This window comes from Balaenoptera ricei, chromosome 8 (genome assembly GCF_028023285.1).
Source record: "Balaenoptera ricei isolate mBalRic1 chromosome 8, mBalRic1.hap2, whole genome shotgun sequence".
Classification (NCBI taxonomy): domain Eukaryota; kingdom Metazoa; phylum Chordata; class Mammalia; order Artiodactyla; family Balaenopteridae; genus Balaenoptera; species Balaenoptera ricei.
Window position 1 is genome coordinate 69,392,651 of NC_082646.1, and position 17,261 is coordinate 69,409,911.

The window sequence follows — 17,261 nt, forward strand, 5'->3', positions numbered from 1 at the left end:
AAAATAAATTCTAAATAAGTTAAATTTATATTTTAAAATATAATAAAATGATAAATGTTCTAGGTGAAAATATTGAGAATATTTTTATAATCCCAGAGAGGGAAAAATATTTGTAAGTATAATACCAAAAGCCAAAAAAGAAAAGATAGACAACATAAAAGTTTAAATCTTCTGCACAGTACCCACCCCCCACCGCCACTGCCAAAAAAAATTTTTTAAAGCAACCCATAAACAAAACTAAAAAACAAGGGAAAAATATTCGAAACATATGTGAAACATGATGTCCAAATTTAAAAGGAGCTACAAATTAATAATCTGGACAATCTAATTTTAAAATAAGCAAAGAACATGAATAGGCAATTCATAGAAGAAGAAATACAAGTTAAAATAATAACAGCACTTTTTACCTCTTAAATTGGTGAAGATTTAGAATATAAAAAAATACCTAGAGTCATCATGGTTTGGGGAAAACGCAATATCATACACCTTTGATAAGTGGTTAAATTGTTACATTTTTTTCAGGGTTCAGCTTGGCATTGTTTATCAACATTTCAGATGTGCAATTCTACATCTAAGAAATATTTGCAGAAATATGCAAAGAGATATTTATGGAGATGCATATTATAGCACTGTAACTGGGAAAACCTAAAAACATGCTCAGTGTCCCTCGGTAGGAAATAAAATGGTATATTTTTCAACTATTGAAGAGAATGAGGTTACTCGGTATCCTATTCTTATATATGACTATATAAAGTTATTATATAGATATATAAAACTGTATTTATGAAATATATTTATAAATGTGTGTATGTAGTTTATATATGCATAGGAAAGGTCTGGAAGGAATATACTAAATTGATATTTCTGAGACATGGTGTTTGCAGGTGGACAGAGGAGAGAATTCCACTTCCTGCTTTTTAAAAAATTTTTATATCAAACATTTTACTTCTTTGAACAAAAAATCAAGCTACGTCTGTGTTTATGAGGTTAAAGGAAAATAACTTCTCAGCAAATTTACTTTTTAGATGAACTCATGTAAAATGTTTCCCTTTACAGCTTTGTGAAATCAGTGGAATTCCTTTAGAAGATATTGAATTTGCCAAGGTAAGACCCTGAGAATGTTTAAATCTGGGTACTAGGGGCTCAGTAAACATGGCTAATGGCATCATTTATTCATTCATTCTTTTCTCCTTAGGGTAGAGGAACTTTTCCCTGTGATATTTCTGTCCTTGATATTCATCAGGATTTGGACTGGAATCCTAAAGTTTCTACCCTGAATGTCTGGCCTCTTTATATCTGTGATGATGGTGCAGTCATATTTTATAGGTAACATTCACAATGTTTTGGTTATTTCTAGTGATGCCACATTTTTGTTGTGCATCTTGTTTTTCATAAATAGCTTTACAATTGTTATGATATAGAGCAGCCCTGACCAGTGCAAGCCATATATTACATTCTGCAATTTCTAGTAGCCACATTTTAAAAAGTAGAACAGTGAAACTATTTTAATAAAGTATTTCTAACCCAGTACATCCAAAATATTATCATTACAACATGTAAACAATATAAAAATCATTTACAAGATATTTTACATTATTTTTCATAGAGTAAGTCTTGGAAATATTGTGTATTTATTACACTTGCCGCCCATGTCAATTTGGAGCGGACATATCTCAATAGGCACACATGGCTAGTGGCTACCGGATCAGACATAACAGATATAGAAGGAAAAGAATAGTCATTGGAGGCTGGCAGATATGTGTTCAGATTTAGCGTTATTATTTACCTAGGTCCTCATCTGTAAAATGGCAACAGTGATGTCAACCTTGCAGGGTTTTATGAGAATTAGGAACTATTGCATTTTTAAAAACTGGCCTAGTGCCTGTTATAAATAAATGTTCGATAAATGATAGCCATTATTATACTAATAGTAACATGGAAATTATTCTATGCCATTTTTCAAAGTGAGTGCCATGTTAATATAGTAAACACATTAGAAATCTAGGATATCTTAATATATGAGGTATTTAACTTCAGTGGTGATAATCAGATTTCATTTTCTCACTGAGGAGCATTAGAGCATTTAAGCATAAATTAAAAGAGACAGATGGCTCTACTGGTCTAATATGTCATTAATATTTTAAACGTAGGGATAAAACAGAAGAATTAATGGAGTTGACAGACGAGCAAAGAAACGAACTGATGAAAAAAGAAAGCAGTCGACTCCAGAAGACAGGACATCGTGTAACGTACTCACCTCGGAAAGAAAAAGCACTAAAAATATATCTGGATGGAGCACCAAATAAAGATCTGACTCAAGACTGACTCTGCTAGTGTAGCATTTTCCCTGGGGGATTTTGGTTTTAATTAGACGGTTCACTGCTACTGTGTAGTGTGCCATTATAGCCGGACGTGGTTAGGGGTAACCCAGTGATACCAGCACTGATTGGACTGCCCTTCACCAATCAGAAGCTCAGTGCCCAATGGGCCACTGTTTTGACTTGGAATCATGTTGTGCACTATAGTCAAATGTACTGTAAAGTGAAAAGGGATGTGCAAAACAATAAAAACAAAAAGCAAAACCTACTAGAAAAGGGGAAAGGGGAATGAGTAAACTTCTTTTCTTGCGGACAGATGTGCACATAGCCGCTAGTCAAACCAGCCTCAAACAGGATGCTCATAGCTTAATAATAAAAGCTGTGCAAAGGCCATGAATGAATGAATTTTCTGTTTATTTCACTGATACACACATTACCTCATTGACAATTCGGAAGTAAATGCAACGTGTGTTGACTCTTGGAAAGCAGCAAAAATAGCAGAAGAAAGAAATTCTTAGAACCAGCCGTAACCCAGTAAAGAAAGAATCGTGAAGTTGTGTTTTTGTTTCCTTTTTTTTCAAAGTATTAAGAACATTATTCTAGATCATCAAAACGTTTCCCTTAGACCACTCCCAGCAGGTGGCAGCTCAAAATTGCTGCAATACTGTAATTATAACTGTACGTAAGTTATGGATGTAGAGAATTCATTTCACTCGTTCATTCAGCATGTAAATAAAATTGATCCTATTGAGTTATCATAATTGCAGTTCAGCTATTTCCCATGGTTATTCCTTTCACATATCATTCATGGTGTACATTTGTGTACATTGAGAAGTACAGCAGTTTATGTAAATGTAACCCTCAGTGGGGTTCCTCAGTGCTGGGTCCCATACGATTGTATTTTCCCTTGTTAATGAGGTTTTTCTGTTCAGCGGCTTCAATTTTTTCCTTTTTTACATTTATTTTTGAAGATTTACTTCAAGTTTGAATCTTCTAAAACCCTTTTAAGTCCCACTTTAATTTTTGGAGTTGATACATAGTTACATGTAGTTTAACTTTGGGGAAACATCTTAACATCGTGTTGAATAAACTTGCTAGTAAGTCAGGTCATGACACAGGCTAATGCAGTCAACATGATTTCATTGCAAAGTCTATTAGAATCGGCAAGTGTTTGCTGTGCTAAATACAACTATTCAATGAACACAATTCTACGTAAATTTTGAAAATGCCATCTAATTTATTAAAAAATCAATAAAAAGGTTTTGGTAAAACTTTTTCATGCCAGATGCTGTTTACAACAATGAACATGCCAATAAAACATTTGTTCATTCTGTTGTGTTATTTTGGTCATTAAACTTTTGTGGATGAAGAATCCGGGTTCAGAAGAGATTTGTTTTCTTTAAATACCACATTTTGTAACGTATATTGAATAATTATTTCAGTGGTAACGTATGTTTACAGTAAAGTTCTCATAAGAGAGATGGAAAGATGTTAATATTTAACTTTGGAGGATCCTGTCAATATTTCAAAATCAAAATTTTACCCTTTTTTTCCTTTTAAGAAAGAATTAGAAAATAGTGTTAGCAAATGTTGGTTGCAGTTTGAATATAATGATTGAGAATTCCATAATATCTTAAAAGTCCCCACAAGGGGGAAAAAAATCTAATTTTTATTCCATATAAACTCTGTAGCATTCTGCTAAATTTGATGGCGGTACTGTTCTGGGTTTGCATTAGTGGAATTGGTGGTGTTCTCAGAGGAAAACTTGAAGCATTTGTGATGAAGATTTGTCTTTTCAGATCATTTGATTTTCTGATGTAACATGACAGCTATTTGGTTCTGATGCAGGCCAGCTTCCTTGGGATACAGGGGTCAGTAAATGTGCTTTCTGCTTTCAAGGACTGACTCTGTGGAGCAGAGGCGGCCGATTTGTAAGTAGAATGGGTTTGGGGCCTTGTTTGCTTCGGTTTAGTGTCCCTATAAGAGGAAATGGTGGAATCTTCATACCTGCTCCTCATTCTGTGCCTTCTGCCGTTTTTACTGTTTGTTTCGTGTTTGCTGTTTCTAACTGCAGGCGTATTACAAATACCAAGGGTAAAGAAAATACGTATTTCATTATAGAAAAGAAAAAGTTAAAGCTTCTTGCTCTTCAGTGCCTGATAGAAAACACAATGTTGCACTTGAATAATTTCAGTAAAGGAGGTGGTGATTTCAAAATGGATTTGTGACAGTGGGAACAGTAATTTGCGGGAAAGAGATTAATGTGTTAACCTCCCCCAGACTCAGAGAATCAAGTGAGCACCTGTAAGCCAAGGGGCACATTAACTGTGTGTTCCCAGGCCTGGGGCAGTGGAACCTGGTGATTACTCATCTGCTGAATCTTCTGAGGCTGAGGCAGGCCATATGCAATAAAGGGTGACCCTGCTCCCCATGGGTCATGCCAAGGTTTTGAAGCGTTTTTTCTGTGGGGCAGATGAGTTTGTGTCAGCCAGGGACACCCTGTGAGGACCAAGTACCTACATAGCTAAGGCAGGTGCTGAAGGTCAGGGGTCCATTCTGGCCGAAGAAGCCAGAGCTATGGTTTCAGGACTCTGCCTTGTTTATTTAGCTGGTCTGTACAGAGGTTTGCTAGATGAATGTCTACTTCTCAAACGAAGTGTAAGTGATAGTAGTCATGACCAGATAAAAAGTGAGGGGAAGTGCCCTATACTACACAGTGTTTGGTAATCTCTTTCGTAATGAAATGGAAAGTACTTTAAAACTCTTGAGAAAACGGGAAGTACTTTAAAATTCTGAGAAAACGGGGGTGAACTATGCTACATCTAGAAAACAATCAAGTAGGCAGGCTACACTGTTAGGAATGGTATCTAGGCGGAGAGAGGAGACAGCTATAAACTTCCAACATGGTCCGAGCTAGAGTGCACAGCATCAGAGCACTGCAGTGTTATTGCTAAATCTGGAAGTGACCTGTGAATGTATGGAAAACAATAAAATCTTTTATTCTGATTCATTCGCTAGTATTTCCTTTTCAATTGGCTATTTTCCTTCTGAATTTTGTCCCTTTGTTCAGCATCAAGTCTCTAACCAGCTCTTGTACTTGTGACTTGCAAATTGTAGTCTAGAGTATATGGAATAGAAGATAATCTGAATTAGCAAGTTTTTTGTTTGCTAAATAAAAGTATGCCATCTAAACAATTCTGTGTAATTTTTGCAAAACAAATCAATATTTTGGTCACTAGCAGTCAAAGCCTTCTAGGGCCACAAATCCTTAAATCCAATGCAAAATTGTGTGTATGTGTAGTTTTCTAGGGATCTAGTAAATGCTTTTTTAATCAGGTTTGCAAAGGAGTTCACGGTCCAAATAAAGCTTGTAGCCACGTAGGCTTGGTGTACATGAAGCTGGTGTACAGAAGATGCTCCTTCAATGTCGTTCATATGGGGAAAGGGGTACTGTGATCATTAGGTTAGATATATTGTTAATTTTCAAAACGTGGCTTTCAGAAACGATGCTTGACAAAATCAAGAGTGTGTTAAATCATGTGTGACTGTTTAGAGAAGAATGCGACAATCACTAGGGGCCAAGCTAGGAGGGCAAAAAAGTGTGAGGGAGGGATGTGCTCCCCCTTCCCCGTGATAGCACCACCACCTACCTCCCCCTCACCAGTTAACCTGCACAGGAGAAGCTGGTCTTTTGACTGGTCAGAGCCTGAGGATTTACCAGGCCAGGGGATTATTAGTGGACCCGAGAGCCCTGCCTTAAAGGTGAGTACCATGCTCCCCCTCTGCTTCCTTTGCTCCCAACCTGCCCCTTCCCCTGGTATAGAGGGCACAGTTCATGTTCAGCCTTACAATGCTTAAGCAACCCACTGAATTAGAAGGTATCATCTTGTTGAGATACAAATAATGCAGTGGTTCTGTTTTTCCAGTAACTGTGCCAACTGTTTTGTAGAATGCAGTTTTGCACTGGAAGCAGATTTGGGGCAACCCTATAACTTTTAAGTCACTTTGCATTATTCAAACAATCTGACCTTGTTGAAGTTTTTTAGTCATTTGATTTAAAGCGCCTCCCCCCACCACACGCACAGTGGCTGCTGGATGTGCCACTCTCTGCTTGGAGAGGGAAGGAGGCTACGGTCAGAGCCCTCCCTCCCCACTGGCTCTTTTCCGCACCAGCTCTGTGGATGGTGGAAGAGGGAAAAGAGCAGCCTCCTGTGGGTGGTGGTGAGGTTACTGTCCCCTTTTACCTGGTCACCACGAACTCTCGTAGGAGGTAGACGCCCTACGGGTCCTACCAGCCAAGGATTCAACTCCAAACAACACTGGTGGTTCCTTATGAAACTTGACTATCTTTTGCCGACTTCCTGCTGGCAAGGGACATTCCTCTGAAATGCGTACCACGTTATCCCATGATGCCCTGGTCCCCACCAAGTCTTCAACCCTTAATTGCATGTTTCTTCCATGGCCCTGTCTCTCGGGCTGTGGGTGCAGTAGGAATCTATCTTCTTTGCATCTGCCCTCCTCCACCTCACTGCTCCATCCAGCCATCTCTCCCTGATGCTCCTCCTTCCACGGTACTAGTGGCAAGTCAACGTGTCCACCTTCTACACAACCATCCCCCTTTGAGATGTCAATGGCTCCCATATAAATTTTATTTTTTTATTGAAGTATAGTTGATTTATATTGTGTTCATTACTGCTGTACAGCAAAGTGACTCAGTTATACAAATATATATACATTCTTTTTTCATATTCTTTTCCATTATGGTTTGTCACAGGATATTGAATATAGTTCCCTGTGCTATACAGTAGGACTTTTGTTGTTTATCCAGTCTATATGTACCAGTTTACATCTGCTAACCCCAAACTCCCAATCCATCCTTCCCCACCTCCCTCCCCCTTGGTAACCACGAGTCTATTCTCTTATGTCTGTGATTCTGTTTCTGTTTCATAGATAGGTTCATTTGTGTCATATTTTAGATTCCACATATAAGTGATATGGTATTTGTCTTTCTCTTTCTGACTTACTTCACTTAGTATGATAATCTCTAGTTGCATCCATGTTGCTGCAAATGGCATTATTCTTTTTTATGGCTGAGTAGTTTTCCATATGTACCACATCTTCTTTATCCATTCATCTGTCAATGGACATTTAGGTTGCTTCCATGTCTTGGCTATTGTAAATAGTGCTGCTATGAACATAGGGGTGCATGTATCTTTTTGAATTATAGTTTTGTCTGCATATATGCCCAGGAGTGGGATTGCTGGATCATACGGTAATTCTATTTTTAGTTTTCTGAGGAACCATCATACTGTTTTCCACAGTGGCTGCACCAACTTAACATTCCCACCAACAGTGTAGGAGGGTTCCCTTTTTTCCACACCCTCTCCAGCATTTGTTATTTGTAAACTTTTTAATGATGGCCATTCTGACCGGTGGTACCTCACTGTAGTTTTGATTTGCATTTCTCTAATAATTAGCAATGTTGAGCATCTTTTCATGTGCCTATTGGCCATCTGTATTTCTTCTTTGGAGAAATGTCTCTTCAGGTCTTCTGCCCATTTTTTGATTGGGTTGGTTGGTTTTTTGTTGTTGAGTTGTCCCATCCAAACTTTATGAGTGTTTATCTGAAAGTTCCTCCCATAGGTTTTAGCCAAAGGAATAAGTCTAATTTCCCCTGCCTCACAGGAGGTCAGACAGGGAAATAACCTGTTTTCCAAACACTGCCATCTCCCAAAAGGGGCTTTCTTACCACCTCTCTCGTCATCTTTATATAGGGCAATTGAGTTGCTGCTGCTGCAGCGGCACCTCTCAGCAGCCCCTGTTATGAGGTGCCTAGCTCCACAGCTGTCGGCCCTCTGACTTTGGAAACCCAATCTGGCTATCAAAACATAATCTCTAATCTAGTTGCATTTCTTGACTCTCTGGAGGGGATGCACAGACTACAGGAATACTTAACTGCCCTTTATCCCACGCTTCCCTCCCACCACAGCAGGCTCCTGGCTTTTCTCTTCAGCTCTCATCCTTCTGCCCTGCACCCGTTTCTCCTGATCGTGTCAAAAGCGCAAAGAACCAGGCTAGGGAGGCTAGAAAAGCCAGACCCTGGGAGGAGTAAAGAGGGAGCAGGAACAAAACATGAAGAGGGGAAGCTGGGAAGAGTCAGCAGCAATCATTGTTGTTCCATCACAGTCCTCTTCCAGTTTAGTCTAAGGCCATGTGGGTGGACAAGCCAGCCACTCCTCTGGGCGGAAGGTGGGGCTCAGACTTGGAGCCTGCACCACACCCAAACACTTCATTTTCTAATCATCTTGCTTTCCCACTGAGGGTGGGAAAGCGGGTGGGTTGGGATTCATAAAGCTGCACATTGTTCCCCTTTTAGTTGTTTCTGGTTTCAAACAACAAAGACTAACAGCAACTTTATCTGTCATATTGCTGGTTTACTTTAGAAGGAGTCCAGAAATAGTTGACAGAAGGGCTGCTTTCCTCCTCAACGTCATCAAGGACTCAGACGTTTATCCTTCTGAGGTAAGTAGAATAACGGCCGACAAAAGATGTCCATATCCCAAACCCCAGACCCTCTGAATATTTACCTTACATGGCAAAAGGGACAGCAGATATAATAAAGATTAAGGACTTTGCCATGGGAAGATTATTCTGGATTATATATGAGTCACTGGAAGTGAAAAACCTTTCCCAGCTGCAGAGATGGCACCAAAAGACCCAACCTGTTACTGCTGGCTTTGAAGATGAAGGGGGCCATGACCCACAGAATGAGAGCAACCTTTAGAGGCTAAAAAGGGCAAGGACATGGTTTCTTCTCCAAAGCCTCCAAGAAGGCAGCCCTGCTGATGGCCTTGATCTTGATCACATGATCCCAAGATGGCTGCTGCAGCTCCAAATGTCACATCCTAAACACCTGTGCTCAAAGACAGGCAACCAGGGAAGGGGGTGGAGGGTGGGGACATACTTCCTGTAGGCCTCTTTCCTTTTGTCACTCAGGTAAAAAAACCCTTCCCAGAAACTCTTTGGCAGCCTTCTCATTTCCAGGGCCAGAACTGGGTCATGTGGCCATCTCTAGCTGCAAGTGGGGGCTGGGAAAGCAAGTGTCCAGCTTTTTCAGCCTCTGTGATGGTGGGAGAAGCGCAAGAGGGCTGGGATTAGCTGTCACGTAATTGAAATGACAGCATCTACCGTGGCTTCCTTGGCAGGAACTCCGGATCTCGGGAAGGGCAGGCAGGAAGATGCAAGTACCAAGCTCCACCTAACCTTTAACACTTTCCACTTAGAATCGTGAGTAGAGGAGATACACCAGCGTGTTTATATGTGAATTTCAGCCAAGAATTTTGCCAAGCGTCTCATGTTCTTAACATTTTTGTGGCTATGATGACAAAGTGGAACAAGATAATATACCTGCATATAAGCTCCATGAGAAAGTGACCTAGTTTTTAATCTCATGTGCCACTGTCTCCCTGGCACCTAACATAGGGCCTGACATTTAGTAAGTGCTCAATAAATTTTTGGATGAAATAATTTTCAGCCTCTTCTCCAAACGCTCAAATTTACCTTGCCTTCCAGCCACTGTGAATTACTTGCAGTTCCCCCTATATACCATCCCTCCTCCTTGCCTCCCTCCCTCTGCCTGTAGCCCAGAATGCCCTCTCCTATTCCTTCTGTCCTCCTGATATACTATCATCTTTGAAAGCCAGTTTCCATGCCAGCTCTCCCAAGCCACGTGCTCCTTTGAGGATCCCGTAACGCTCTGTTCAGATATCGGGTTGACTGCTTTCATTTTGTCAGTGCTGAGTTTAGTGTATCTCCTTCATTAGGCTGTGATGCCTTCAGGGTAGTACCCTATCTGGATCAACTTGGTACCCCTAGTGCATATCACAGCACCTGGTTCTGAGTAAATATCTGTTGAGTAATAAAGATGTAGAGTGGTCCTGATGATTCTGGACATTGAAGAGAAAACAGCTAATTTTAAGAGATAAACTTGTCAGTATATCCTGGGCATACTGTACTAGATATTGTTTTGACTTCTAGCTCTATCACTTAATCTTTTTGAGTCTCCATTTCTCCATCTGTTAAATGAAGAAAATACTCATGGGTTCAAATATTGAATTAATATGGGTAGACTGTCTAATCTGGTGTCTATCAATCAATCACCCAGGTGACCTTCATATATAGTAGTTTATTATTATGGATTATTATGCTCACTGAAGATCTTACTGTGTTTGGCCCAGAACTGCATTTGATTAAAGAAGCCTCCCCAGAAAAGAGGCATACACATTCCATTTACTCTCTTTCAGAGACAATGAAGCACTGACACTCTTAAGGACTAATTCCCATCCCAAAATGGTTAACATTTCTAACATATTTTGATGCTAAAAGAGGTATGATTCCATTGTCTGGAAAATTTGCTTTATGGAAGAACTTTTTTTTTTCTTTTTGGACAATGCAGGTCATTTCTATTTTATTTTTTCTGGCTGAAAGGGCTTTATATTTATTCAAAGTCAAAAGGAAAAAGAAGTCCAAGAGCTACAAAAGAGTAGTTTAAGTGATTTATGCTTGATTTCTAAATGCAACATGTGTTTATACATAATTTAAAACTTGAAGAAAGCATGCTTATACAATTGTGTGTGACTTTAACATTTAATAACTCTGAATACATGATGGAAACAGTCCATGACACTTGAAAATATTTATAGAACAGCATACAATTCAGTGCTCTTAGCTTGGATATTACAACCATATTTCACAGTCTTGCTTGGCTTGATTTTCTCCATGCAGTCAATAATAGTCTTCAGTTGCTGGTAAGTGATTTTGCAAATTTCATTTATAATCCTGGCCTTAAGATTACCTAAGTACTGTTTCTGGCACGTTAACTTACATATTATGCTCCGGTCATGTGTACCTTCAAAGTTACTGATATAACTGACTGCCACAGGGGACAGTGTCAATACCTCTGTCTCCACTGGAGTGATGGCCACCCACACTGGGGAGAACGCTGGGGAGAATGCTGTTTTTCTAACAGCAGAACTTTAATCTTACAGGGATGTGTGAACTAGTTTGACCTTAGTTCCAGATGTGCCTCAAAAAAAAAAAAAAGGAAAAATCTCATTCTTTATCCTCGTAGGGGGTACTTTTGGTGGCACTGAGGCTGGTGGGGAGAGCACTGGGCTTGGAATCACACCTGGGTGACATCCTGCTCTGGTCTTCACTAGCTGTGTCACTTGGCAAGCCACTTGACATCTCTGAGCCTCCGAGATCCTGACAGACGGGGAGACCAACGCCCCCTTCACCAGGCTGTGGTGAGAGGACATGACACCGCTGCCCTGGCACAGAGGTAGGAGCTGAGTAACTGCTGAGAGGATGAATGCAGGCAACGCGGAGTGAGAACGTTTCACCTGCAGCAGCTGAGGGCAGCGCTTGCCTGTGCCCATGGGGAGAATGGCATGAAAGATTCACTTGTTGCATTTTCGCAGGTTTACGTTTGCAAAGCAGGGCATTCTTCTCCACGTGTTTGAGAGTCAACATTTCCCCAAAACCCATCGTGGGGAAATTCTGCATTCTTTTCCATCCCCTCCCCTCCAACTATTCTCGAGGCAATGTCATACAAAACGAAACGTGCCGTCTGCCAACCAGCAGAGGCGAAGCAGCCAATACTTTGGACCAGTGTAGCAGCCCTATTCTACCTTCAGCCTCCCACACCCTGGTCTTCCCCGGACACCAGAATTGTGATGCATGGGGGAGGGGGGTGGGTGCTGGGCAAGGGTGCAGCCCCTCATGTTGTTTCAAGCCAGAGGGGAAAATGTACTGGGAAGAGGGCACGGAAAAAAAGCCTGGTGAGCCCACACCTAGGGACACAGCTGGGGAAATAAATTAACTACTTCTGTTGCATGTCTACCCATAGAACAGTGGGTCTAAATCTCCTCTCCCTCCAGCAGCTCCGAGGCGGCCCCGAGCTCCCTGAGAGCCATTTCCACTGACAGGCTCCTCTCCAGGTTCTCCAGCTCCCGGCGCACCTCCTCGATGAAGCCGCCGTCTTCGTACTCGTCCGGGACGTCTCTGGGCACCAGGTTCGCTCCGTCATCATCGCGGCCCCCGACGAAGGTGGGCTTGCACATGTACACCAGGCTGTGGCTGCGGAGGGAGGGACGGGGGCGAGGCCCAGGCCCCCAAACTGAGGCCCCACCCTCTGCACAAGCCCAGCTCACTTTCACGGCACCTCCTCTAACATCCTGCCTTAAAGCAGATGCCGAGGGAGGGTCACCTTTGGAGAATGTGCTCCAAGGTGAGCTCCCCCACGTCTAGCCACAGGTCTGTCCTCCTGTAACGGACCCTCTCTGGCAGCCCTGAGGACTCCGGGGTCTGAGAGTTTACAGCCCCCTGCCCACCCGGGCCCCCAGGCAGCAGCAGCCCCTGCTGCACCTGTGGGGAGCCCTGGGCCTTGTGGGCCGGGGCCAGGGTTCTGTCTGTCTCCCCAGCCACCCTGGATTCTGCTGGGAGAGAAGGCGGAGCAGCGGCTGCTGAGTGAGATGCGCACGGAGAACTTAGCCTCTGAGCAGGCCTGGTGCTTCACGTCTCTCCACGGCCTCTACTCTGCTGGCCACTCTCCCGGCTCCCCTCCTACCTCTCTGACTGCACCTTCTGTCTCCTCTGCTCTTTCATTGTGATGGGCCTGGGCTCCCTCCACACGCAATCTTTTTTAAGGTCATCTACTGAGGAGGCTTCAACCCTCACACAGATGAGCCCAAATCTGTACCCCTGGCCACACCTCCTGAGCCCTAGTCCTATAGATCCGCTATTGGACCCTCCATCTGGAAGACCCAAGGACACCTCCAACTAAACCTACCTTAAATTAAATCCACATCTTCCCCCCACCCTGCTCCTGCTCCTGGGTCCCCACTGGGTGGCACCTCATTTGCTCTCAGCCCCCGACAGAAAGGGCAGGTGAGACCTCACCTCTGAGGCTGGCAGAGGAGGCCACTGGCACATGGGCATCGGTCCAAAGCTCCATCAGGCTCCAGCTCCCAGGTGATGAGATCCAGAAGCCGGCTGGCAGGGTCGTGGCAGAGCTCACCCTCCACGGGCAGGGGTGTGCACACAGGAAACAACAGACCTGGAACCAGCTGAGGGTTACCCCTGTACCAGGCAGGCAGGCACCAAAGGAAGGAGCAGAGAAATGGGGTGCAGCACCCCAGCTTCCACCCTGAACCCCAAAGTGGAGGTAGGGATTGAAGAGGTGGAATGGTAGGAAACCAGAATGACGGCATGGGCTCAGGAGGGAACAAGCTGGGAGGGCTGGAGCAGTTAGGGAGGACTGGCTGGAAGAGGTGGTCTTGTGCTGGGTTTTGAGGCCAGAGGTATGGAGAAATTAAGAGTGGAAAAAGGCACTGAAGTTTTTATTGGAGGGGCAGGAATTATTGTAACAAAATATGTGTTCAAAGAAAAAAAAATCTGGAAGGATATAGATAAGACCTTTGCTTATCTGTATCTTCCAGTTTTCCTACATTGAAAATGTATTATTTGTATAATTAAAAAAATGAAAGTAACTATGTTTATATATATATATATAGAAAAATAGAAAAAAAAGGCTGGAGCACAGAACCAACAAAGGCCTGGGGTTGGGCTGGTGAGAAAGGTTGGGACAGCGAGATTCCCAGATGGGCCAAGGAGTAGAGAGAAAAGGAGGACAGGTAAGCTGGACCCGGCCGAGGTCTTGGAAGGCCAACTGAGGAGTGGAATTGAAGTGACAGGACAGGAGCAACCGCAGCTCCCAGAGGAACGATACCCAGGGAGCCGTGTCCTTGAGGCGAACTGCTGGGGCAGCAGGTACCAGGTGGACGAGGGGTTGAAGGAGGGGGTTAAGGGACGGTTTCACAAACACCCGTGGATGGGGAGAGCACCTGAGCAGACCTCACCTGGGAGGGGCAGTGAGAATGGGAGACGGGAGTAGAAGGGGGCCACTCGCAGGAAAGCGGACCAGGGCCAGGTGCTACCCTGAGGCCTGGGGAATGGGTGGAATGGGATGGGGAGGGGGTGCCCTCATCCCACCCATCTGGGGGTATTCCTCCCTTCTTGGGCTCATGCATCCTGAAGGAATTTAATTTCTAGGCATCACAGGGGGAAAAAGAAAAAGAGAGACAGAGAGCTGGTCTTCAGCCCCGGGCAGAAGTTGTGGCGCTGGGACACATACCAATGAGCACTGGGGACCCTGCCTAGGAGAAGGTCCCTGAAAAGGTGTGGTTGGCATGGATGGGGCCCCAGGAGGCCCAGTGTGCTGGAGCTTGGGACAGGGCTTGTCCTGCCCCCAGAGGGGAGCCCACCCACCTCTCTGGAAGGCACAGCACAGCCCCGGCAGGCAGTCCCTCTGGTTGTCACAGATGGTCCCGTTGCCGCCTTTGGTGGCCGTTTTGGTGCAGTGACCCCAGACGCACAGCTGGTCTTCACAACACTCGCTGTCCCGGGTGCAGAGCTGCAGCGGGGAGGGAAAACACAGGCGGCTCACGGACCTGAGGGAGCCCAGCTTGTCCCTGCCCCCAATCCAGAAGCCTGGAGACAGCACAGGTCGGCTAACCCACATCCTCCTACTATAGACAGGAGGAAACCGAGCTCCTTGGTCTGGGGGTGTCTTAGGGAAGTCAAGGGGGGTGGAGGTGGGAGCTGGGCAGGAAACATGACACCTGGGGGAGTCCTATGCAGCTTGAGATTTTATAAAGGATGGTTGCATCTTTTCGGTTCCCCCCCAGACTTGGCCTTGCCTCCTTTTCATTAGGTCCCTAATTAACAGTCAGGAAGGAAGATGGCTTATGGCCCACAGACGCAGGCAGCAGCGTGAATCTGAGCAGCTGATTAAATTAGGGCCCAAGCCTGGGCAGCCACATGGACGGGAGGGCACTGGGTGCCTTGGACCTGGGGTCGCACATGTGGAGTGGTGGCACCGAGCAGGCCAGGAGCTGCCTAACCACAGGTGGGGCCAGGCGGGGCAGCAAGAAGCCCTCTATTTTCCAAACTTGTTATTGTGCTGTGTTATTGCCTTAATAACGAAAAGGACCAGAAAAGCCCATATATGGCTTTGTCCAAAACATCTGTTGGGCGGAGGGAGTGTCACTCTTCCCCGGCTTCCCGCTTCTCTCTGGAACCTCCACCTGGAACATGCTCTGGCTTCTTCCTGGGCCTCCTTCTGCCCTCTCTGAGCAGACTGGGAGAAAGATCTGGGGCGTGGGTTGCCCCTTCCCTGCCCAAGGGCTGCCGTGGTGTTGCTGGCTGCGTCTACTGGGATGGTCTTCCCCAGGGAAGGGGCAGGGTGGGGCCTCCTCTGTCCTCCCTCCCCATCTCTGGTATCTATGAGGCGGGCAGGGTGACAGCAGGTCTGCAGACAGCTTTCTGGTCACCCCAGGAGTCAGCCGCACTGGGCACCATGGACTGGCTATTCCAAGCGTGGACACGGTGGGGCCCCATAGGAGGCTTCCAGGAAGCCCAGCTGAGAACCGGGGGACACTGGCCTTCTCCCCCGGGTCCCCTTTTCTGGGCCCCCATGGCCCTGGCGCTGCAGCTCTGGGGGCCTCTGGGCACACTCACTGTCTGCTGGTCCCGGCACGGCTGGCAGGAGTACTCGAAGCTGGAAAACTGGCAGTACCTGCCAGGCCCACAGTCCTCATCAATGATGCACTCCTGGGAGGGAGGGAGGGAGGGGAGGAGAGGAGGGAGCAGCTTCATCAGTGAAAGGCAGATCAGCTGACCCGTGGTGCCCTGGAAGGGCCAAGCCCCACTTTATCCCGCAGTCTTAGCCCACAGGAATGAGAGAGCCCGCCTGGCTCTCTCACTTCAGCATCCACTCCCTCCAGGCCAGCGGGGCCCTCAGCCACCCCGCACGCCTGGGCTTCTGCCCTGCAGGATGCCACACCCAGTGCACGCAATCGAGTTTGCGTGCAGCCCTCCCCCTCACACACCCGGGATGGGAGCACAGAGACTCAGAGCCATTCTTCAACGAGGAGCAGATGGCTTTAATAAGAAGAGCGAATGAGTTCCAGGCCCAGGTGGCTGCACAGGAAGGGCTGGGGTCCCGGCCCAGCAGGGCCCTGCTGACAGTGAAGGGAAGTGCTGGCAGAGGCTGGGCGGCTGGGCGGCTGCCGGGGGGCCTCCTGAGGCTCCTGGTCTGGGGTCCAGGGCTGCCCGGCAAAGGCAGCTGCCAGCTTTGAAACCCGAGGAGGGTGCAGCTGGCACTCAGCCCTCCAGCCCAGGTGCCTCCTCATGGCTGCCAGCCCTGCTCGGCTGGACAAATGGGGGAGAAAGGGAGAGAAGGGATCTGTCCACCCCGAGGCCCGAGGCCCAGGAGAGGGAGGCCACCAGAGAGGCCACTGCGGCCCGGCCACGGTCGCCAGTCACGGGCAGGAGCAGGGCTGCTTTAGCTCCGGGCCTGCTGTCAGGCTCAGGCCCGGGGCTGGCAGCTTCAGAGGCAGGGAAGGGCGGGAGAGGCGAGAGGCATAAGATCCACCACTGCCAGCCCGTCACGGTGCAGCCCCGGCGGGCTCAGCGTCCCCGATCCACCTCGTGGCTTCCCCAGCAAGCAGCAGGGAGGCCTTACTTGCCCCATGCTATCAACCTGGAAACTGAGGCTCAGAGAGGCCCCCCAAGGGGGCCCCCCAAGACAGAACAGCTATCCAGGGCAGGTGGACCCTCTCCACCACCAGCCCTTGGCTGAGGAGGCCTAGGGCTCCAGATGTGGCCGTCAGGGACCCACGGATGAGGAACTCTCCTGAGGCGGGTGTTCTGGGGCCCCAGCAAACCTTATGGAAGGGTCTGGGGGACGGAGGGACCTGCCTCTCCGCTCTGACCTGGGCATGCTCCATGCTGAGAGCAAGTGTGGAGCCTGACCCGGAAAGGCCTGGATGGGCAAGCCTTGGCCTAAGTGGCCTGGGCTGGTCCCTACCTCTGCTCTGTGAG

General features: G+C 46.2%; 2 protein-coding genes across 3 annotated transcripts in view; one reads left to right on the forward strand and one right to left on the reverse strand.

Moving 5' to 3' along the window:
- The window catches only part of USP47 (ubiquitin specific peptidase 47), a 115,812-nt gene extending 110,484 nt beyond the window's left edge, over nt 1-5,328 (forward strand). For both annotated transcript variants that reach the window (XM_059931142.1, XM_059931143.1), the window contains 3 exons: nt 1,057-1,104; nt 1,196-1,326; nt 2,151-5,328. In XM_059931142.1, the coding sequence (XP_059787125.1) occupies nt 1,057-1,104; nt 1,196-1,326; nt 2,151-2,325 (354 nt within the window). In that variant the 3' untranslated portion in view covers nt 2,326-5,328. The remainder of the gene's footprint in view (nt 1-1,056; nt 1,105-1,195; nt 1,327-2,150) is intronic.
- Nucleotides 5,329-10,945: 5,617 nt separating this feature from the next.
- The window catches only part of DKK3 (dickkopf WNT signaling pathway inhibitor 3), a 49,592-nt gene continuing 43,276 nt past the window's right edge, over nt 10,946-17,261 (reverse strand). The window contains exons 5-8 of the mRNA XM_059931144.1: nt 15,897-15,989; nt 14,646-14,790; nt 13,278-13,434; nt 10,946-12,455 (exon numbers count right to left, since the gene is read on the reverse strand). Coding sequence (XP_059787127.1) covers nt 12,236-12,455; nt 13,278-13,434; nt 14,646-14,790; nt 15,897-15,989 — 615 coding nt within the window. The 3' untranslated portion in view covers nt 10,946-12,235. The remainder of the gene's footprint in view (nt 12,456-13,277; nt 13,435-14,645; nt 14,791-15,896; nt 15,990-17,261) is intronic.